Genomic DNA, 25511 nt, shown 5'->3' on the forward strand with positions numbered 1-25511 from the left:
GAAGATGCTTATCTTCTCCTTCTGTATAATCCATCGCATGTCTCCATTTAGAAAATAACCTTTACAGTCCTGATACATTTATTTTAAGTTTGCTTTTGTCCAATTTGCTGAATGTTTGCACTACTGAATTTTCCATGGCTCCTAACTTCCTCTTTAAGAACTAGACATGCAAAGCAGGAGGGACAGTTGCAGGGGAGACAACCACGCACCAAATAGTTATGTAGAAAAAGTATGAATATGTTATAAACATTTGAAATAAATCCTCAAATGCCCTGCCACCACACGAAGAACCTTGTGCTAAATTTATATTCTCTTTGCAGGTGTACCCTCCTCTAATCTCTTCACACATGCAATGCAAGCCATAGCATTTTGGGTGCAGCAGGATGTCCATAGGTTAACTTCATTAACCTTCATTAACCAAAATTGTTCAGCAGAAAGTCCTTTTTACCCAGCTAAAACAGTTTAAAATCAAGATAAATGCCCCTGTTGTGATTGGGTAATGGATTTTTGGGTTGTTAGCCAAAGAAAACTGTTTTACTCAATTATGGTAATTTACCCAGGTTTGAGAAGCAGTGCCATAGGAGAAATTGGTCCAGCTTCCGTACCCAAGTGAACAGGAGATAGTTGTAGGTGTGATGAGCTGCCCAGAAGCTTGAATGAGACAAGGACGTAGACTCCTCCTTAAGGCAGTGGTCTCCAATCGTTTTGGCCAATAGCCATATCAGGAATGTAGAGAACATCTCATGGGCATGTTGAAAAAAGGCTACCATAACAAGTCCATTTATCAGAATTGTAAACTATTAGGCCTACTACCTCTCTTTCCTTCTGCCTCCTTCACTCCATCTTTCACCTTACTTTTTTTTAGACAAGGATGGGACACTTCCAAAAAAACCACTTGACTGTAGCCAAGGAGCCTTTATATGTATTTAAGAACAACAGGGGCTATATCTTTCAGTACAAATGATGTTGCAACTGCTATTTTGCATTATGCCATCCTTGCTTCTTGGCCTTTTAAAAAAGATTTATTTTATTTTAACTGTTAAGTCAAACTGTAGAGGTTGGCAGGCCCCAAGGCAGGTGTGGACATTCTGGTTTCCATTGCAATCTCAGAGCCCAAATGTGATATATTTGGTGTCTTATATGTGAATCCAGTACACTTGGATTTAGTCCACAAGCCATGGCTAAGCAAATAATTGCTAAATGTGCTGCATAAACAAATCCAAAGGGTTGAGTCTAGAAGACTGGTTGGCTGGTTGGTTGGTTGGTTGGTTGGTTGGTTGGTTGGTTGGTTCTTTCATTCGTTCATTCATTCATTCTGTGCCATCAAGTTATTTTTACTCCTAGCAACCACATAGACAGATAGAATAGTTATTATACAGAGATTTCTAAAAGTTCAGGCTATGAACAGATTGTCAAGGCAAATGCTCTAACTTAGAATTTGCACCAACATCAACAGGATAACTTCATGACACATTTTTCATCATTGGATCTGTTGGTTCCCCCAACCCTGTGTATGTCCATGGAAGGCAATATTGTTGTCCCAAATGCTTCGTTTAAAAATGTAAAGTACAGAATGTAGTATCACCTTCCACTCTTCTTTTTTTTCCAGTGTGGGATGCATGACTGCGCCAGAATAGTGGAAAAATTAAATATAGATGGAGCTCGATTTTTGGTAAGTTATTTTAAATGTTTCCATTTAAATGAATCTAGATCGTGGATATGTACAATAGTTGTACAAATATGTATAAAATAGGCAATGTTTCTGCACTAATAGCATCTCATAATATAATATGACACAGGCAAAATATTTGTAGGAGAGTAATATAAACCAAAGCTATCAAGTATCTTTTTAAAGCTTAAGCCAGGAAGGTGTCATCTAGAAATTGCTGATGCAACTTTCAACAGCATGTCCAGGAGTGAGAACAGCTGGCAGTTACCATGAGAGTCACCAGCCAACACTTGGAAGCCACTGATTTATGAAGTCTTTGACTATAACTTCAATCTTATGGCGATAGAGTCAACTTTGATATAATTATGCATACTCATATGAATTTTTCATATGGCTAGATTAATGTACTCTATGTTGATCTTAACTTCAGCAGCAGATTATTGCTAGAGACTAGGTATCTGATGATTACAGGTAGTCCTCAACTTACAATCACAATTGAGCCCAACATTTATGTTGTTAAGTGAGAAATTTGTTAAATGGGTTTTGTCCCATTTTAAGATTTTTCTCGCTACATTTGTTAAATGAATCCCTGCAGTTCTTAAGTTAGTAACACAACTGTTAAGTGAATCTAATTTCCCCATTGACTTTGCTTGTCAGAAGGTTGCAAAAGGGGATCACACGACTCTGGGACATTGCAAGCATCATAAATGTGAACCACTTGTCAAGCGTTCGAATGTAAAGCACGTAATCATAGGGATGCTGCAACAGTCATAAGTTTGAAACATGGTCATAAGTCACTTTTTTCAGTGCCATTGTAACTTTGAACGGTTACTAAATGAACTGTTATAAGTCTAGGACTACTGTATTACACCAATGTGTTACCATCAGGATGTTCTCACTTTCACTGGACCAGGTATAGCTATTGATGCCACAGTGACATGGCAGAGTAGAGACATCCTCACCATAGTAACTATACTATCAATATATTAGATTCCATGACATATAATTAATTCATTGGCTTTCTACTGCACTGCTTTCTCTACTCTACTACAGACTGAATAAGGCTCAGATTGTCATGGTAACTATTTCTTCACCTTTCACTACTCTTCCATGCTCACCGTATAAGAAGAGGGGCAGCAGTATTTGATTCCAGCTGCTCCCCTGAATAGCGTTTGATCCTGAGTCTCCCTCAGTCACAAGCATTCAGTAGATGCAGTCCCAAACACTGGACTTAAAACAATTTTGCAGACTAAGAGATTGTGCAACTGTGTATTGTGTTTTGATGATGAAATGTGAGTACAAACTATACTCTATGCATAGAAAGACCAACAACCTCGTTTATCACACCAAATCATAGTACGGTGGTTTGATTTTATAGATGTGTTTAAACTGTGATTTGATGCCAGGTGTGAACAGTTAAACAGATATTCCTAGATTACATCATGCTTACCTGCAGGATATGTCCACTTGAAAGAAAAAAGTTGTACCCAAGAGAGTTAATAAGAGAAAGGGCTGTTTACACAACTTTGTCACTAAGTGTCTTATGTTCAATTTCATAGGACTAAGCAGTATACAAATGTAGGTAAAAAAAATTGCATGATAAGTAAATGCGCACACTAAGTATTATGTGTAATTTATGGCTTGTTTAAAAATCATGCTTTAAATTTTCCTAAACATTATGTGTGAATGGGACAAACAATCACAAGAGGAAAGATATCTAATATATCATCTAACATGTCTAGAACTGGAAAGCTGTGAAATAAAATCAATAGAAGATTTATTTTTGGGACTTCTAAGATTATTGCTTTAATATCAGGTGCGAAAGACCAGGTTCACCCACATGAGGGGCCAATTAAACTGATTAAACTGATTTATTGCTACTCATGATTATGCACAGGAATATTCTCAAGTAACAGTTCAGGAATTAAATAAAGGTCAACATTGTTCAAGGAAGGGGGCAGATGTGGTCAGATTGTGGCTACATAGGGATTCTAGGCTGATCCCTCTTTTAACTCTGCCCCCCCCCACTTCTTCTCCTACATTTCATGAATTAATGTGGTTTTATTACTGAGTTTTTCACATACTGTTACTTTTATCTGGTTTACTTTCTGCTAACGGGAATCTAGAAAGGGGAGTCAAAAAAGTCAAGATGGCAGCCATCACGGTATGATGGAAGCCCCCCCCTTTTTTTTCTTTTTTTTTCTTTTTTCTTTTTTCTTTTTGCATGCTTCAAATATATGATAGAGATGAAAAGAGGCAGAGCTTCAATTGTGTGGTGGCAGCTGCTCTCCTGACTTCTTGGTCTTTCCTTGCAGATGCTCTTGGTTATGTGATTGAAAAAATGGTGAATATATTTGGATTTTTATTATTATTATTATCTTGCTCCCAGCAGATCCATGGCTGGGATTTGGCAACAAAATTTAGTTAATATTTTTATTTCTCCTTCCTTTTACCACCACCAAAACAAATCCTGACTGCTTTGGAAAGCCAGTGGAAACTGTTGGCTTCTTAATTTTCACAGCAAAAGCTCCCAAAACTCTGCTATTTGCAGACTGTTTCTCTTTCCTCATAGACAGAGAATGTCCATATAACCGTGCAAGAATCTACCCTGTATTCCTGAACAGACAAGCAAATTTATCTCTAGCGGGGGTTCTTTTATTAAGCATTCTATCTGCTGAAGCAGAAATGTGCCATTTGAAGTAGAACATAAAATGGATCTGATTTACATCACTCTATGCATTCATAATGCTGACCCTAATGGGAGGAGGCTCATTTAGATTATTTTTTTTATTTTCCTTCTAGTAGTTTTAAGATGAGTCTTATTTTCCACCCCCATTTATTAAAGCATCACTTAAAATCAGTTCCGAGAAAGTTTTGCACAACAACCCGATCTTTCTTATTTGCAGCCTGGAGCTAATTTGACAGGCTGTCAAGCTTACTCTCTTTTTGAATAGGGGGAAAAAAACTAGAGAATGATCTTATGTGAATCTAAAATGATTCCCAAAGGCAACAAGAATCAAGATGCCGAAACAGAGTTGTTTTCAAAATTCTGTAATGAGCTTACTCGCCAAGTGTGGGACTGAAACAAAACCAGGATTTAGTGAAGGCAGTAAAGTTAGATGCATTGGGGTCTGCAGGAACAATTGCCCTATACTAGGGGATTAATTTTTAAAGAAGGAAATAAGGAGATCAAGTTCATGATAGCCAACTTCAAAGATTTTTCAGAGTTTTCTTTAGCAAGATTTATTGAAAGGGAATGGGCTAAGTTTGAAGAAATCTCAGGAGCTGGATTCCTTTCACTTTAGTAGCAAATTATCTCTTAACTTGTTAAAGCTGAGACCATTTTCATTTTTAACTAATAGTTTCTTTGTGAACCTTGAGTAGGCCATTCTTCCCTTGGAAAGCTCAGGAATGTGCAGGTAGTCAAGATATGAATCTGAAGTCATAAACACACAACGACTAAATCAGCGAATGAGAGAGAAGCCACTGTGGCTGCTACACCACTTTCCTGCTACTGCTCCCAAATTAGCCATTGCTTATTACAGTAGCAACATTGCTATGTGACCTATTTCCCCTTTTTCCTCTCCTCAATCAGGGAAGGAAATTTCAAGGTGACTGAAGAGATGAGGGGAAACCCTTATACAGCTCTGGCCATTGCTGGGGTGATGGTAAAAAAGTCACAAAAAAGAAAAGAAAAATGTCTCTTAGAACAGGAAAAAAAATTAGGGCACCCATGAAAGCAATGAAGACCAATTATTATCAGTAAGGTGTAAAATATTACAATAAAGGATTTTTGGAAAGAGAGAAAACAAAGAAAGAGGGTATCAGGAGGAATGTGTAGCTGGCAGGACACTATCCATTCTCAACTATAACACAACATTCAGATTATTCTGATGGAACTCAAGGATATGTGATCATAAATTATCCATGACTTATTACATTCTTTATTGAAAAACTTGTCAAAAACTTTAGATACATACATAAATGTATGAGAAGTACTTATTTGTGTTTTTGCTTTGCTCTATTTTCTTATTTTTATTGATTTTTTTCTTTCTTTTCCTCTGTTTAAATAAAGAGAGGGAAGGAGTAGAAAGAGAGAAAAAAAACAGAAAGAAAGAAAACAGAGAGAGAGAGACAGAGAGAGAGAGAGAGAGAGAGAGAGAGAGAGAGAGAGAGAGAGAAAGAAAGAAAGAAAGAAAGAAAGAAAGAAAGAAAGAAAGAAAGAAAGAAAGAAAGAAAGAATTGAATTCTGAATTATTCTTAGGGAGCTTCTAGAACTAAGTTTCAAAGGAGAGAAAAAAATCAAGATGACTTTTTTTCTGTCTTCTGATTTATGTTGGCAAATAGGGTTAAAACATTCATTGAACAAATGGATAGGGATCCCCCCCCCCGTCTTCTGCAATAAAAAGGGGAAAATGCAAAACATAAAGAAGCCCTATGTTTAATTATTGCCTTGCTGCCAGTAAAGAATAAAATGGGTATATATGAGTTGTCAAACTGTTCCTTCAATGCTCCTTCTAAAAAAAAAAAATTCAGCATCAATAATACTTCTACTCTAGAAGGAAGCTTCACTGTAATGCTTGCTGGATTTAGCAGTGTCAACTGTGGCCTCATTAATGAAGTTTAAACAGGGCAGTTGCTGCTGGAAAAAAAAGGCAATTCTGTCTGATTCCAAGTTGTTTCAATACAAGGTTAGAGATGATTGGTGAATGGCTAACATTCATCTAAGTCTTATTCTTTTATTGGAAAGCTTTCCAGATTATTTGAAGCATTATTATCCATTATGGAATTTTTTATAAAGCTTTCAGGCAAAAAAATGTCATCTCTCACAAACCCTTCCCCCCCTCCTTTTTTATTCTTTTTTTCTAAGAAAGTTATAGAGGAAACTAATAAGCAAAGTCAGTAACAAGTGTTTCAGCAAGCTTTTGAAAGAACAGAGCACAAAAAGACATATTATAAAGCTGGGATGAACTTTCTTTCATAGCTGAAGATATTTGTGTTCCTCAATAATAACTAGTTAAAGACACTAAAGTACACAATGCAAAAGAATAAAAATAGAACACTTACTAATTGACAGACAAAGAGGGTTAGTCACTGATATGCATGTATCCTCTGTGACTAAAGCTACTGCTAAACTGTAATCAGGGCAAGGAAGAAAGGTAGTGATGATGTTACCTCAGGGGTCTTCAAACTTGGCCCTTTTATGACTTGTGGATTTCAGCTCCCAGAATTCCTCAGCCAGCATGCCTGGCTGAGGAATTCTGGGAGTTGAAATCCACAAGTCATAAAAGGGTCAAGTATGAAGACCCTTGTGTTACCTACTTTGGATAATGAAACATCTGCAAGAAAACAATCAATCTCAGAAGGGTCTAGGACAACTCAGTATTGCCAGCTTGGTGCACAGGTCACAGTCACCAGCTCACTTGCTTGTCTACCCTCACCTGCCCGGCTCTCCTCGTGGCTGCCCACAGTGAATTTTCCCTGAAGCAAATTGGTCATGTTGAGTTGTCCTGCAGTGAGTTGGAAGAGGTGCAGGCAGTGAGTTGGAAGAGGTGACTATGCCAAGCTGGCTGCACCAAGCTATCTGAGCTAAGAGAACACCAAGGACCCCTCAAGAAAAGATATTGGTTGAGTAATATGCCAACCAATATACCAGGATAACCAATCAGATGGGCAGGTGTTTTGAACTCCCACAATCCTTTACCATTAGTTCTATTTTCTGAAGTTAAAAAGAACTGAAATGCAAGATAACTAGGAGTCACCAGATTATCTAAACACAAATATACAATTGACAGATACCTAAGGGATTGTAAGGGAAGGATGTACGTCAGTTATCTTTCCAACATTCGATGCAGTTTTTCATATAGATACAAATTTGGAGATGGAGATGGAAATATATAGATATACAATAGATATACACACATGCTATGCATATTGCTCTAAATAGAAATATAACCAGAGGTCTTGGCAATATAAATTTTAATACAGAAGAAATATGGGGAGAGCCATATTCAACTTACTTAGGTCTGATATGGCTAGTCTATTGCTCTGTTTTATTTGGTTGCTGCTTCTGCGCTTTATCTTGCTAATCACCGACCATCATTCCAATTAAAAATAATAATATAAGAGAACCTAGGAAAGCTCAAACCGAAGACTATCAGCCTTAGCAAGGTTGCCTGGTTCTGAACATTGCTTGAAGTGGACTTGGAAAAGTGACTCTTTGGATACAAAGGTGACCAATAAGTTGAATTAATGAACATTTGCTGTCTTGAAATACTACTTTTTCTGGGCTGTCAATTGTTGATACAGTTGGGATGCTGGTTTCTAACCCTCGAAAAGATAGACATATTTTTGTAGTATCAAAGAAGTAATTTGCACCTTCCCCATTAAACCAAGATGCAACTAGAAAAAGGATCAAAGAAAGTCCTGTAATCATTGGCAAAGGAGGACCAATCCACATACATTAAATTTCCAACTTTCTGCAATAAATCTGTCTGGTCAGGTTCTGTGAGAAGTTTGTTTTTATGATTTTAAGGCACCATTAGGGTCTTGACAATAGCTGGCCAACAAGTTTGATCTCCTCCCTCACTCTTGGGAAGGTTCCTGTCCCTTCATTCTCACACTAGGTCACACTAGCAAAGCTTGGCCTTTTTGGGGAAGCACATGATTGCCTCAAGGTTGTGACTTACAGGTAGTACTCTTAAGTACCCTTAAGTACTCTTAAGATAATTGATTAGATAACAGGGGTTGCAGAAGCAGACCTGCCCATTGAGATATGGTGCAGCAGGGATAGGAAATGACAGAGAAAGATGCGGGCACAAAGAAATTTCCAACCTTTACAGAACAGATTTCTACCACCTCTTCTTAAAATAGGCCAACACCAGTTAGAGTTATCCTGGCAGATATGCAATCATTGTTGAAAGACTTTTTTCTTTCCCAATCATGAAGAATTTAAGACTAACAATTAGCTCCAGAGTGCTGTCTTGAGCCCTTATTTGGAATGCTAGGAGCTGAAGGCACATTTGCAGTAACAGGACCAGCACAGAAATGAAATGTTCCATTAGCACAAGAGAGAACAACAGGCAGACTTGTAGCTTGCCATATTAGAGAAGCTGAGAGTTGATGAAGTGAATGAAGCTCAAAGCATTGCCAGCCTTACCTTCCCAAAAGAGTGCTGACAGTCACACAGAGTTTAATGAATTGAGTTTATGTTCATTGCCTACTCAATGTCAGTAGGCATTAGAGCCCACCATAATTTTCAACCTCCCTTTCAGTATCTTTCGAATATGAACATGAAATGTTAACAGTGGATATCATTTGTGACAACAGGAAAACTATCAAAGCATTTAGCCACCATTTGATTTAAACTGCTGCATCCGAGTAGCTTTCCATAGGGCTCCCTTACATTGTTTCCCAAGATTATTGCATAGAACAGGTCAACATTTTCTTAATACCTTCTATCCCAGATTTGCTTTTCAAAGTAAGATAGACAGCATATAAATTAAAAAAAAAAGTCTCAAGTCCAAGGTCTCCTTCCTGGTCAATCAAAATCACCCCGAATCACATTAGTATATATTGAATGATAGTGTTTTCCCCGCATTTAGTTGCTTTGGTCTACATTTCCTATTTTGATGCTCATACCTATTTTGCCATTCAAACCAAGATACATAGTACCCAAAGATAGACAATCCCTTGATTTTTGACAATAAAAATAAAATTAAATGGACTTTTACAACAACCCCAAACCAATAAACACGTTGAATGTTGCTGCCTGAAGCACATTCAAGTTCTACTCCACTAGAAACAGCCCTAAACATGCTTCCCCATTCAGAAGCAGTTTCTCCTTTTATCTATTATGCCACCACTCAAAGTAGGCTGATGCATCTATTGGGATGGCACAGCTGACCCCAAGGCCATTACAGCAGCCCAAGAGGTCGGGGGTTTCATGCTTGCTGGCATCATATGACTTAGACCTGCCCTGTTTGTGCAGAGGACCAAAACTATACAGTTATTTACATTCCTATTGCTAAAATGTTCCTGACATTAAACATCTCAACTAAAATTAAACATTTCAGAAGCAAGTTCTGATTGTAAGTGTCAAAATAAACACAAAATATAAAAGCAACTCCCACTTAACATTAAATATGGATTAAAAAAAACAGCAGTTTTTGATGTCTAACTCTTTTATTCTGAAAATTTATAGCTACGAATTCTGGGGAGATAGAACAGGCTTTTATGTGGCTCTGAGGAATACACTGAATCATGCTATCACAGTTTTCTTTATTATTTAGCAATTGTCCACTATTAAGCTATCATCCAATAGAAAGATTCTGACAGATTTCCACAAATAGTGTACATGGCCAAGATCATGGTTTTCCCAGCTGTCACATATGGCTGTAAAGACTGGAGAAAAGTTGATCCCTTCAGACCCTAATGCTGAAAAATATTGTTGAGAATACTTTGCACCAGAATATTAGGTGAAAGAAACCGACGGCTCACATAGAAAGTGCTAATAAAGAAATTACAACTTAAATATTATGGACATAAAATGCAAAGGTCAGAGTCATTGGAGAAAACCTCGATGCTTAGAAAACTTGAAGGCAACTAGAAAAGAGGCTGACAGAAGGCAAAATGGCTAGATCAGTGGTGGCGAGCCTATGGCACGGGTGCCAGAGGCGGCACTCAGAGCCCTCTCTGTGGGCACACGTGCTGTCACCCCAGTCCTAGGCCTTCAACTGGGTTTTAGGCCTCCACCGCCGTGTGCAAAAAAAAAAGGTTCAGTCAATTTCAACTTCTCGCGGGAAAAAAAAGATCTTGCAAAGTTGGAATTGATTGAACTTTTTAGTCCCACCTAGTCTGCCATTACCACTGCAGCCACGCCCACCCAGTGGGCCACGCCCACCCAATTGGCCATACGCACCCAATGGAACACACCCAGCTAATGCGCCACACCCACCCGGCACTCGATGATGCATAAGTGGATTTTGGGTTGCAGTTTGGGCACTCAGTCTCTAAATGGTTCGCCATCACTGGGCAATATACTATCAGTGATAGACTGAAGTATCAGCAGTATCATAGACAAAAAAAAGGAAGAGTTATTGACAGACAAGCCTGGCAAAATAACATCCACCAGTTCAGGAAAAATCAGAAGCAACTGAACAACAATGAATCCCAGAGCTTAATCAAAGATTTTTAAGAGAGACTGGAGAGATTTCTTTACTACTTATTTAAAACTTTTTTCCTCACATATTCAAACATATGCTACTGGTATTGCCAAGCATCAGGATAGCCTGCATCCCCTCCCCTCGTGCCTCTGCTTGGAAGGCCAGCCTGGTGGTTGCCGCACTAGAACTCACCTGCGCTATGAAGGCTGCAGCTGCTGCTGGACACTGTTTGGCCCCCACGTACCGCCTCCTATGCTGGCCACGCCCACTCCCCCAGGGCTGATGACAGTCTTAACTGGGGCTTATTTGGGGGGTAGGGCTTATATTAGGAGCACATTTAAAAAATCAAGCTAGGGCTTATTTTCTGGTTGGGTCTTATTTTCGGGAAAACATGGTATCAGTCTTAGGAAGAGGCCAGAGTAACCACTTCTGAAACCTTGCCAAGAAAATTGCAAGGACTAGTTCAGGCAGTAACAGAAGTCAAGACTGACTCAATGCAACAAAAATTAAAAATACTACAGCTGCAGTTAGGTCTCATAGAATGCCAGAGGATTTCTTTCTGAATCACAGGCATAGGAATACATGATAAAATCACATACCTGCAAAAAAAACAAGCATAATGATTGGATTCACCATTGGGCTAAGCCCCCGGTCCATGGACCGGTACTGGGCTGCAGCATACCAGCAACCAGGCCACACAAAAAAGCAAAGCCACATCTGCAGGTTGCAGGCAACAAACAAAACCATGCACCCTCTGGTCTGCAGAAAAACTTCTTTCCATGCAACTGTTCCCTGGTGCCCAAAAGGCTGGGGACCTCTGGACTAAGCCATTGTATATATTTTTATTGCAAACTGTGTATTCACAATTCTGGCTTGCATATTATACTGCTCAAACTCAGCCATTCTGCTTTGGAAACTGTATTGTGTGGTTTCAAATGTGTGAGTTCTACCAATGATGGTTTACTCAATAACCTATGGTTGAACCAACATTTGTTTAGCACTCTATGGGAACAGAGTCATTCTGTAATGCACTAAGACATTAGCAAACAAGGGTAAGAAAGGTTTTATTTTTGCAAGCACAAAAGAAAGCAAATGGGTATGTGGGTTCACTTGGCCCAGACCAGGAGATAGAAGTCAATTAAAGTCTGTTGTTACTGCATTCATTTCAAATGTTAGTTCCCCCTGTCCACACATACCCAGATACACAAATGGCTTGAAGACCTATATATTTAATTGACAGTTTATCACATTCTTAGAACCACACAAAACATGTTTGATCCTTCCAAATGCCATTAAAAATTCTTTCCAGCCATAAGGGGAAAAGAAAGTTATTCAGTATGCCTCACAGAGAAATACTAACCAGAACATTTGAGATTCACCTCCATCAAAATGAATGCATTCTGTCATCTCCTAAATTACACCATCTGCTGTGAGTAAGATTGAAGCCAAACAAGCAGACGCACGTTTACACAGCAGCCAGAAATATGTGAGAAATCTGCACAAACTCTCATTCCCAATTAGCATCAACTTTCAATTGTCATGAACTTTAAAGGGAAAGCACGGAATGGTTGAGATCGGTATCTACAGCCTCCAAAAGGGGACAACTATTCCTTTAAGGGGCTAATTTGAGAACCACTTCTAAAGAATCCACAAAACTTTTTTTTTTCCCACAGGAAGTCCTTAAAGGCACAGCAGCTCTCACGGGCTGGCATTAGGAACTTCCAAATTCTAGCAATCTGTCCATCGTCAGCATTCCCTATAGAGGAATAAAAACTAGCTGGAATTCTGAATGAACTGGAAGAGGCTACTGAAGTATTCATCAGCTGTTCCATATTTTTAAAAAATCATCATGAAGGCAAAGACAATATGCAAATGTTTCTTCTTTTTACCTGCTAGCCTGGTTTTGGCTATCAGAATTTAACTTAACATCACGTAATTATAGTGTGAATAGGACTTTCTGGGTAAAAATAAAAAATGCTATGAACAGAAGTGAACATTTTAAAAAAAATCAAAAGTTCAGAGCAGGTGATGGCAGAAAACTTTAACTCTTTCATTGATTTTAAACTGTTGGAGAGGAAGAAATATTACATTGTGATATAATATATTTCATCTCTTAGATCCTGCCTCCCTTGACAGGATAGAAACATACAAGAGAGGTCAAAAAAATAAAGATGGTGGGCAGAACCTTTACATGTGTCACATTAAGAAGGGTGTAATGGTGTAATTTAGGAGATGACAGAATGCATTCATTTTGATGGAGGTAAATCTCAAATGTTCTGGTTAGTATTTCTCTGTGAGGCATAACTTTCTTTTTCCCCTTATGGCTGGAAAGAATTTTTAAAGGCATTTGGAAGGATCAAACCTATTTTGTGTGGTTCTAAGAATGTGATAAACTGTCAATTAAATATATAGATCTTCAAGCCACTTTCCTTAAAAGCCTCAGTGTAACCATCAATCACTACACAGCCACCATCTTGGTTTTCTTGCACTTACCTGAAGATTCCCTTGGAAAGACAAGTTATAAATAGAAATAACTCCCAGTAAATTTGTGGAATATCAGCTTACTGAACTCTTAATAATAGGACCTCAGAAAAGAGATGCATTTATGAATGTTCTTTGTGCAAAGAGTCCACAAGTCAATTTTCTTCTTTCCAAAATTACGGTCGCTGTCTGTCTGAAATAGAAAAGGAAGGCATTCTGTGAACTTTGTAGCAAAGCATCTGAACAGATTTTTTAAAAAAAAAAAAAAATCCTAAATCGGCCTTTGTGAAACAAGAATTTGGGGGGGGGGGAGTTGTCCTTTAGAAAACCTCCAAAAAGAAAGAACAGTAAATCTGCATTAATGTAATTTTCCTTTAAGTGCCCCCAGTGCTCATTTGAAGCTCGTTTCAAAAATTAGTTTTTCTACTTCCTGATTTGAGAAGTTCTGCCAGTAAAGAAGTGTGTCTTTTTATGGCTCTTCTGAGAGCTAGCAATTTAATTGCACAAGAAAAGCTGACATTTGTAGTTAAACTCTAAGGAAAAGGAAACTCTATATCTGAAGGGATGAGATCATTAGTGATGGCAAGGAGCCACTAATGAAAAACCAAAAACCTATTCTGGCAAGTAATGCTTAGTAATATTTAATAAGTCATTAAGTAGTTTGGTAACAGAATTGATTTAATTAAAATTGATTGAAATCCTCTAGTTAACATTGTGTTTGGATTCTTCTTGCTTAAAGGCGACTGGATTCCTACTGATAAATTTCCTAATAAAACTGAATAGTTACAGTATAGCTCTGTGTTTCTCAAGCTTGATAGCTTGAAAATGTGAAGGAAGGAAGGAAGGAAGGAAGGAAGGAAGGAAGGAAGGAAGGAAGGAAGGAAGGAAGGAAGGAAGGAAGGAAGGAAGGAAGTGATAACTGAGGAATTCTGGAAATTGATGTCTGCAATGCTGGCTGGGAATTCTGGAAGATGAAGTTCACCCATCTTCAAATTAGCAAGGTTGAGAAATACTCATCTAACTTGAAAATTCATGCTAGGCTTTCTAGTCTCTGCAAAATTTCAGTGTTCTTGAATGAAGAGTAGACCAGCAGACCATTTATATTGCAGATTGCACATATTCCCCAGTATCCTGAAATAAAAGCAATATATATTGGGTTGAAATACATCTTCTCAGTAACCAGTGTGATAATTGGTAGTAGACTATGTAATATCAGCTGGAACTCATTCAATTAATTCTTTCTCCTCCTGCTATTATTAATAAAAAAGTTGAATCGGGATAATCCTGAATCCTAAACACTATATAATTTAATTACCCAAACCTGTATTCTAACACAGGTAAAAGAATATTGGCAAGGCTCTTAATTTTTTTTCAGTTGCCTTTAAGATTTTCTCATCTATACATTTATATATTTAAATTATACATTTTTAAATAAGATTTTGTCAACTTATGGGAATCCTGTGCCTTCCCAGTTGTTTGTGAAATTCATGATATAAGACAGTTCTTACATATATATTCCCTTCTATTCTATTCCATCTAAGATTGCAACTGGAAAAACAAAAGGAGATATATATATAATCTATTTCTATATCATTTGTATCTATATTTTTCAAAGCTACTTTTTAAAGTTGTTTGCTTTCAGCCTCATATAGGAAGTTAAAGAATATATTTTATCACCATTTCTAATTTTTAGCATCATATTTTTGGAGGATTAGAAAAAAATAGTAAAATATTATATTGGATTTTTCATATTTTTATTAATACATTCTGTAACTTCTAGATAGCCAATTTAGGATAATGGTTAAGGTGCATCAGGCTAGAAATTAGGAGACAGATGCGTTCTAGTCCCATCTTGGAATGGAGCCAGATGGTAACCTTGAGCCAGTCACTTTCTCTTCAGCCTAGGAAGGAGGCAATGGCAAACCATTTCTGAAAAATCTTGCCAAGAAACTACAGAGACTTTTCAAGGCAGTCTCCAAGAATCAGATACCATTGAACAGAAAAAAAAAAACAACTATATTAGGATGGTACAATCGCAAAGGGTATTCCTGGATTACAGAGTCTCTTGGGGGGGGGTCATTCTTTTGTTTTTCCACCACATAATTTACATGCTGAAATTGCCCCACAAATATTGGCCAGGTTCATACCTAACAAGACAGGAATTTAAATAATGGTTTGTTGAACAATCTCTGGAAGCCTGATTCATACCTGCTATAATGATATGCAACAATGGCTATCTTAACATTTTAAATCAGGAACAAAACATCTACTGTATGACTTATATTATGCTTAATGAGGTCCCTATCTCAGTAATCCTTACTTTAATCCTGTCAAGTAGGCCATGTTTTAATATCCCAACATTGCTTTCATTATTCATGGATTATCCGATTGTTCCTGTTTGGAATGAATCCAACAATATAATCACATTTAAAAAGTCAAATAAACATTGCCAGGTTAATCAAAGAGCATTAGAACAGACCCTCCAGTGTGTATACAGTATTGCTTATCATTCATTAATTCAGTCATTCATTCTTTACTAGAATTTTCATTTTTTACTAGAATGTATTCATCTATCAAATGATGATGCAGAATGACTTATTGTTTATAAATTATGATGGTATTACTTTTTTTATCAATAATGCATTCATATTTTTCCATTTCGGTAACAACAACAATAGTTTGGGGAAACTGTAGTCATAATGATGCAATGCTGAAAGCCTGAATACCTTAAATAACTCTTATTCAATTATAAATTAACAAGTTTAATGTTATTTAGTTAAATGTTTTAGTTTCTATGTTTACTGGTTTTATCTTACTCCAACTGAAATTCAGATGTAATTTGATTAACCAGGAATGTCAGGACATCAATTAAGCTGTCCTGACACACTAAACACACTAAAGAATAAGCCATACTAAATTTGGTATTATTTACTGTATATCTGAGTAGATACATTTAGGATTGCACTGTCAATTATGATAACCCACTCTCTTTCACCATTAAAATATCTGTGCATTCATTTGAGCTAAAATCCAAAGCCCATTAAACTCAATGCTTTTATTTACTTATTTATTAAATTTATATGCCTCCCAAATCACTGTCGAGCAACTCTTTAATTCTTTAACAGAGATACTGCTGAACCGTATTTACAATTTATTTCCCAGTAATTTAGATGATAGAAAATTTTTTTAAAAAACTTTGCATACTGTAGAACCATCTGTTCTGAAAATACAACCCTGGAATCTTGCTGTGGAAGCAATGATAGCCAGCAACATTTGGGAATAAAATGACAATAAATATAACAGTTAAGTTAGATTATCCTTTTTGCTATAGAGAAGAAATGTTTAAATTGAAGGAATTTCATTAAGCTCACAGAAAATTACAGCTATATTTCATTATGTATCTATTTATAAGATTTATAAGGTAACTCTGGGTGGCTATAACAGCCAGAACCTTTGTTGGGGGGGATGAGCAATGGGGGTAATTGCCAAGGACACCCCATCAAAAATAGGCATCACCGTTTGAAATGGTCAGATGGGTTGATACTTTATGCTCAGGGAAGAAAATCTTGTCAATTAAAATATAATCCCAAAAGTGTTTTTCTACCACTGGGATTATCTGTGCATTTCTTACTGAACAATTTTATATCAGTGAGCAGATATTAATATGGGATTCAGTATTAAGAAAGGCAAGGGGCGTTTCAGAGGCTTTGAAAGCCTAGTGGCTAAAGTATTGGACTAAAATACATCCTCCGCCATTTGCAGAGAGAGACACAGGTTCAAGTCAATTCTTAACAGATGAAGCTCACTGGATAACCAACTACAGGTAGTCCTTGACTTACGACTACAATTGAGCTCAAAATTTCTGTTGCTAAGTGAAACATTAGCAACAGAAGTGATTTTTGCTCCATTTTACAACCTTTCTTACACATTTTTTTTAAGTGAATCACTGCAGTTGTTAAAAGTTAATAAGACGGTTGTTAAGTGAACCTGGCTTCCCCATTGACTTTGCTTGTTAGAAGGTCACAAAAGGTGATCACACGACCCTGGGACACGGTGACCGTCATAAATATGAATCAGTTGCCAAGTGTCTGAATTTTGATCATATGATCATGGGGCGGCTTCAGTGGTCATTAAGTATGAAAAACGGTCTTCAGTCACCATTTTCAGTGCCACAGTAACTTTGAATGGTCATTAAACAAACTGTTGTAAGTCGAGAACTACCTGTATCTCAAAGCTTAACTTAAATCATAGACTACCTTTGTGGGAGAAAAATGGAGATGGGAAGAGTCAAATACCACTTTGAGCTCCTTGATGAAAACTTTGAATACCAACAAATTTATCAAACAGATAAATAGGACCTCTTTGATTTTCCCAACCCATTGTATCAATGTAGAATTTGACTGAAATTCATTTCCATGTTTTTATACTGCTCTTTTGTGTGGAATATCATTTTATTGAACCATTTATCACACTAATTTCCTTTTTACAAATGCAGAAGAATAAAGAGAAACAGCTGCTTGGGCCGGCAAGGGAGCATTTCTGCACAGTTCTCAGGCCTTTGGCTAGAAGATCATAGTAGTTAAAACATAGAGATGTGCCGGTTCTTTCTGCCTCAACTCTTCAGTGTCTACATATTTGTTAATGATGTCTAAGGAAAGGTAATCATAAGATGACAGGACTTCCAAATGTAAACAAGGGAGTGACTTGGCTCCAGTTTGCCCTTCACTCCCAGAGTGGGAAGTTAAACTTGGCTTTGAAATTTGACACTCGGCTCACCTCAATTTGATTGCTAAGGGAGTGCATGAGAGGACGAGTTTATATACAGTACCTGGAAAAGTGACAAATATGTGATTGCAGAAGGTTATTGATAGAAGTTCTAGTGTGGAAAACAGAACTTGAAGAAAAATTATTGCATAGTTGGGAGAGTTCCCCACATGTTCTAGAGCAGTGGTTCTCAACCTATGGGTCGGGACCCCATTTGGGGTCGAACGACCATTTCACGGGGGTCGCCAAACCACGGTGTCTGCCATTTTTTCCCCTTTTCCCCAGCTGTCCTACTCCCTCTTATTGGTGGCCACACCCACTTGGGGGTCACCACAACATGGGGAACTGTATTATGGGGTCATGGCATTAGAAAGGTTGAGAACCACTGTTCTAGAGCCATGTCTGGGAATTCCCCAAAGAGCAATGAAGGACAGATTTAAATCTTCCTTTGAAAATGTAATAACTTCTGGGTGATCTGTCTCCTCCTCCTCCTCCTCCTCCTCCTCCTTTACTAGTCAGGTAAAACAAAACTGAAAAAAAGTTCCAGAGGTTCCAGGAAGGAAGAGGAGGCACCCACTACCACTCAAAAGATGCAAACATATCACATTTCAAGGCAGGATCAGGTCTGAACATTGTTCTGTAGCTGTCATATTTGTACTGATCTTCATCCTTCTATCTGTAAAATGGGAATAATCATGATTTATTAAAACCAGGTAAAGATCTGTTGCAAAAGCAAATAAACATTGTACATCATCACTTTTATATAATGTGTTAGCATATCTGTTTTATTCTAAAGAAGAAATGAGCTAAGTATTGCCAACACTTCTATTTTGCCATGCACAGCTGCCTTTTTAGCCATTTCCTGTTGGGTGCACCACAAAGATCTCTGGTTGTACAGATGCAAATATATCAACACTTTTTAATCTTTTAATTTAGTACTGCCTGGTTTATACCAGATGCAATCCAGTAAGTGTATGCAAATATAACATTCACTATGTAAATGTTCCGTTTTTAGACTATTCTAGGTCAGATTGCATAATATAATTTTAGGATTCTTCTCACTATTGAATTTCCTTCATAAAACATCATCTTAGAGTTTATTTTATATTTTCATTTTGTAGAGTACATTTTCTCTCTTTTTCATTAAGGAATCAAAATAAATGTCTGCCTTTTTGTGCAAAAATTACAAATATTTCTTATATAATATTACATAATAATACCTCACTGTGAAAAAAAACTTGCCCATGTCATTTTTTAATGAAAAACAAAGGCTTGATGCATCGATTTATTTTAATTTGAAGATGTTGAAACCTGAGGCATTCTAGCTGCCAATTTTACTGTAACTTCCTTCTCTGAATAATATTGCCCATTTATATCTAATTTATTACATTTGTCCACCTTTCTTTCTGTCAAAGGTTTAAACTGGTTTGCTGACCTCAATAGAGTTTTATCTCTTTCCACCGTTAATAACTTTGGCTAGTGAGAGAAGATCCATATAAATATAATAAATAAATAGAAATAAATACATCATATTGCAACATTTTACTCTGTTTGCAACAAGCTGTATTTTAAAAAGTAACAATTCACAATATTCTAGTAAAATCAAGTAATTTAGGTTGAAGACCACAAAAAAACACATATGAAATTAGTTAAGTGCCATCAAAATATGTCTATGGAGATTCTCAGTCATCCAGGTCATAATTGGCCCAAAGATACAAAGAAAGTCCAGTTGCCTTTTTAAAAAGCACATTTGCCATCAAGACAGCCCCATACTCTTTCTCTGCCACTGCATGGATGAATGCCCACTATCTTAGCCTGACACCAACCATAATGCACAGTTCTATTAAACCTCCAAGGACATTCATTAAATCTAAAGCATTTAATGTTTTTCACATCTTCTACTTCTCTTTATCAGTGGCGTATCAGTAGCTAGGGGATAGTCTACCCTGGATGCAGGCAATAAGAGGATGCTACAGTAGAGGATGCAGTCAGGTTGCTTCTATTCATGCAGTGATCAGCTCTTTGGTGGTAGGCACAGTGCAGGCACAATGATGGATGCCTTTCTCAGCAACTGTTGCTTTCAGTGTTTTGGCAGATTTTTTTTTCAGGCTTGAAGTTTCTTCTTCCTAGGTTTGAGAAAGAGGGACTGGCCCAAGGTCACCCAGCCAGCTTTGTGCCTAAGGCCCATTCACCACCTCCTGGTTTCTAGTTTAATGACTTTACCACCACACCAACCTGGTTCTTGATGGTGAAAGAGGGGGATGGATGTTAAACAATGATCCACTCCAAATGTTGAATATGCTAGATACGCAACTGCTCTCAATCTTATCTACTATGTCATTTTTTTCATCATAACCCATATATATGACTTTCTGTTTGTTGATTGTTGCCTCAAGGGAATAATGAGTTTTTATTTTGCCTAGGAACAATTGATTATTTATTCCTACAGTCCATGGTACCCTTAGGAACTGGCTCCAAATTCATAATTTGAAGGCATCTATCTTCTTTCTCTCATTCTTTCTCAGTATCTATCTTCTACAACTCCCCAATACCAAGGAAAAAACATTGCTTTAGTTATTCTGATCGTTATTGTCACACAAATGCCCTATTATCTTGTCAAGATTTGTGATATTGCTATCCTTCCTAAGATTCATCACCCTTTTTTACTTCTTCAGCGGGCTGATCATGTTTATTTCTCCCCTAAACAATAACAAAAAAACCCCACCAAAATATTTCTACCTTTTGGCATCAATTGTTCATTCAACAAACTGATTAGCATTATCTTTATGAACTTTATGATCTATTATTCTTTTTTTTAATATTTTTATTGAATAACAAAAATTAAAAACATTGAACATGGTAAATCAGATTTGACATACATCACAGTTCATATTCACAATTAACTACTAATATAAGAAAAAAAAAACTTTACAATAACATCACTCTAATCTCAATCTTAACTTATCTCATTACAATTACTACCATATTTTTCCCCCACCATCTATAAAATTTATCCCAAATTTGGTAAAAATCCGTTTCATCCTGATTTTTGAGTCTCTTAGTTAACCTATCTAATTCTGCGCAGTGCATAATTTTATGAATTAAGATTTCCTCACTAGGTATAGCCGTAGCTTTCCAATTTTGAGCGAATACAATTCTTGCCACTGTAACCACATGAGTGAATAAATATATATCTTCTTTACTAACATTATTTTCAAGAATTCCTAACAACAATGTCTCAGGCTTATACTGGATGTTTTGCATACTCATTTCTGTTACCCATTCCCAAACAATACGCCAATATTCTGTGCTTCCTTACATAGCCACCAAACATGAAAATATGTGCCCTTTTCCTTTTTACATTTCCAACATAATGATGAGTATCCTTTGTACATTTTGGCTAATCTTGCTGGAGGGAGATGCCATCTGTAAATCATCTTATACGAATTTTCTTTGTATGATGACGCCAATATAATTTTATTATTTCGCATCCACACCTGCTGCCATTGATCCAAATTGATGTTGTGTCCTAAATCTATCGCCCATGTCACCATTGTTTCTTTAACCTGTTCTTCAAATAACCTGTACTCCAATAGGTGTTTATAAATATTCCTTATTTGGTTTTTTTTTTGGACCAAGCAAAATTTTATCTAGACCTGTATCTTGTCTATAAATACCCCATTCACGTTTATCTTTCAGATATCTTGCTTGGATCTGGAGATAGGACCACCATTCTATCTCTATTCCATATTGTCTTAACTCTTGCTTAGATTTTAAAAGACCCTCTTCTGTCAAAATGTCTTTGTACCTAATGACCTTATCTTTCCTGAACAAATTTGGGTATATAATTGCCTCCAATGGCGATAACCAAGTTGGAATCTTTGTGTAGTATTGAGATTTGACAGTATTCCAACTTTTAATTAACCCTTGCCAAACCTTGTGTTTTAAAAAATATTGATAATTTCTATTTTGCCCCTTCCACATATGAGCATGCCATCCCTGCTGAAGATCATAACCCTCTAACTGAATACATCTTTGATTATCTAAGGTTATCCAATCACTAATCCAAGATAGGGCCACGGCCTGGTAATATAATTCCCAATCAGGAAAGCCTAAACCACCCCTTTCCTTGGCATCCTGTAAAGCCTTTAATTTTATTCTAGCCTTTTTACCAGCCCATACAAATTCTAAAGTTATTTTATTTAACTCCTTAAAGAAATTTTTATCCAAGAAAATTGGAATATTCTGAAACAAAAAAATCAATTTGGGTAGGATATTCATTTTTACAGTAGCAATTCTCCCAAGTAACGAGAGGTGTAAATTTTTCCAACGTTCTAGATCAACTTTAATTTTTTGCATTAATTTAACATAATTATCTTCTTTAAGTGATGAACAATGTGCAGAAATGATTATCCCTAAGTATTTAAATTTAGAAACTACTTGTTTACCTCATTTAACCTCAAGGAATCTTTTCTGAATATCAGTCATATTTTTAGTAATAATCTTTGTTTTATTTTTGTTTATTTTTAAACCTGCATAATCTCCGTAATCTTCTAAAATTTCAAATAATTTCTGTCCAGAGTGTTCTGGGTCTTCCAAAATAAATGCTAGATCATCTGCATAAGCCTGAAGTTTATACTCTTCTTTCTTAATCTTGAGTCCTCTAATCTGTTCTTCTTGCCTTACTGCTCTAACAAGAATTTCTAGAGTATAAATAAACAGCAATGGCGAGAGAGGGCATCCCTGTCTAGTGCCTTTCTGTATGTTAAATCTATCTGTTGCCACCCCGTTTATTATAATCTGCGCGTATTGTTTGGAATATATTGCAGTTATAACATTTAAGAAATTCCCTCCGGCTTCCATTAATTTTAATTGTTGTATCATAAATTGCCAATTGACATTATCGAAAGCCTTTTGAGCATCCAAAAACAGAAGTGCCACTTGCCGATCATTATGTGATTCATAAAATTCTAGGATATCTAAGATTGTTCTCATATTCTGTTTAATCTGTCTATTTGGTAAGAAGCCGTTTTGATCCAGGTGTATAAAATCTATTAAATATTTTTTTAAATCTCTCCGCCATTAATGAAGCAAAAATTTTGTAATTCAAATTCAATAAAGATATGGGTCTATAGTTTTGTATCCATATTTTTTCCGTATCTGCTTTTGGAATCAGTGTTATATTTGCCTCTAACCAGGACTTAGGTATTTTGGCTTCAGTAAGTACTTCATTAAAGACCTCTAATAGATATTGATTAAAAACACTGCAAGTTTTTATATAATTCAGCAGGTATTCCATCTGGACCTGTCGCCTTATTAATTTTTTGTCTATTTATAGCCCTAATTAATTCAGACATGCTTATTTCCTCATTTAACATAGATTTTATTTCCTCCGGTATTTTTGGCAGCTCTGCCTTTACCAAATATTCTGTTATATGATCTATTATTCTTTTTAATATCTAACATTAATGCCAATGTTTTCTTTTCCATTTTTACTTTTGGAAGGAGCTCCTGTAAGCTAACAAAGGGGTATTGTTTGCATTTCTAAGTTGTGTTTCAGCTTCTCCTTTTGACTTCAGACAAAAACTACTGCTTTTTTACAGTGCTATTGCAAACTTACTGAGTAGACATTCAGACTTTGCCAGGTTGACAGTTTGGTAATCATGTCATCTTTGTAAGATATTTGCCCCGCACATTAACCAGGTATGAGAACAATATGTATCTTCACCTCGCTCCTATTTCTATTCTAAGTCATTCAGTTTCCCAAACTTGTTTATCTGTTTTATTTTATTTTGTGTCTTTTTTTTTTAAATCTGCCTGTTTATTTGGCACTTCTCTTTCCATATGTGGTTGCAAGATATTGAGCAAAACCTAGGTGAGGTTTGCAAAATGCAAATGCAAAAAAGATTTGCATTAGCAAAATGCTTCAAACTTGTTCCTTAATTATCCAAAACTGCTCACTGGAAAGTCCTTTTTACCCAATGTAGGTGAAACACTTTAAGTCAATTTAAATGTCCCTGTTGCTATTGGCTAATGGATTCCTGTGTCATTACCCAAAGAAAAACTACTTTTACTCAATTTAGGGTAATTTACTCTGGTTTGAGAAGAACTGTATTAGTGAAACTATTTGGTAAGCTTCCCTTCTCTTGTATCTTTTTCCTTTGTTATGGATATGGTATATAAAGTTAGTTTGCTTTTATAAGAAATAAACATGTTGAGATAAACAGCTAACCAACTTCCTGACCCCTCTGTCTGGCGTATCAGCAGGATGCATTAGCTCTTCTTAATCCTCAAAAGCAACTCCCTTTTCCCCAGTGGGCAACTCAAAAATAAAATCCCTCAGCACAACCAAGAGGCATTTCCATTCTGAATGCTACCTATAATTAGACAAAAACTACTGCTTTTTTACAGTGCTATTGCAAACTTACTGAGTAGACATTCAGACTTTGCCAGGTTGACAGTTTGGTAAATAGCAAATGTAGTGCAGTCAGCTTTTTTTCTCCTGAGGGAAATAGCTTATCCTCTAGTTATCACCTCTAAATTCTCAAGCTTTATTTAGGTTCCATTCTTCCTTAAGCTAGCACGGGGAAAGCATGAATAAATGATTACAATTTCTCTTTCTCTCTGGGCTTTTTTTTTTTTTTTTTTTTTGCAGGAAATTTGAAATAAGTAGGAAAAGCCCACCAAGTTTTATAGAAATTAGCGTAAGAGTTTTTGTGTTAGAAATCTTTAAAGTATCTTTTGAAAGTGTCTATAAATGTTTGATTTCTATGCCTGCCTGCTATTGATGTTATTTTTATAGTGACACTGCAACCTACAATGAGGTGTGTCCAGGGCAAATTTCAAGCAGATATTTTGAGTGCTTTGGTATGAGTGACAATGTCAAATCAAATCAATCTTTATTCAGTCATAGAGCTGCAAATAAAATACAAATTAATTAAAATAAAAAGAAAAATATAATTATTTTACAATATCTAAAAAGGATGGGATTTGATATTATGGCATACTGTGCAGACTATAGAGCAGTACTTGACTTTGGTCAAGAAAATAAAATCAATCTGATAATAACATCTTGAAATGAAACAAATCAGAACAAGTGACAATGCCTTTTAATAAAGAATTTAGAGATTACTACTAGGAATAAGATGACTGATTGATTGTTATAATGTAATTATAATATTATAATTATAATATTAATATTATAAGGATAACAATAAGTTTGGTGTAGTGGTTAAGGCACCAGGCTAGAAACTCAGAGCCCATGAGTTCTAGTCCCACCTGAGGCACAAATCCCTCTGGGCCAGTGGTCTCCAACTTTTCTGGCTTTGTGGACCCAGCGGGAGGGGGAAAGAGGAGATGGTTCCATGTAAACAGCAAGTGAGCATATGCGTGCACACAACTCAATTTGCACAAGCGGTGGGCACACAAACCTG

General features: G+C 36.5%; 1 protein-coding gene across 3 annotated transcripts in view; it reads left to right on the forward strand.

Annotated features, from left to right (window-relative positions):
- Positions 1-25511, forward strand: part of BLNK (B cell linker) — a 124263-nt gene that overhangs the window by 10361 nt on the left and 88391 nt on the right. For all 3 annotated transcript variants that reach the window (XM_039340930.1, XM_039340932.1, XM_039340931.1), the window contains one exon: positions 1610-1672. In XM_039340930.1, the coding sequence (XP_039196864.1) occupies positions 1610-1672 (63 nt within the window). The remainder of the gene's footprint in view (positions 1-1609; positions 1673-25511) is intronic.

This window comes from Crotalus tigris, unplaced genomic scaffold, assembly GCF_016545835.1.
Source record: "Crotalus tigris isolate CLP2741 ecotype Arizona unplaced genomic scaffold, ASM1654583v1 scf7180000017757.759095, whole genome shotgun sequence".
Classification (NCBI taxonomy): Eukaryota; Metazoa; Chordata; class Lepidosauria; order Squamata; family Viperidae; genus Crotalus; species Crotalus tigris.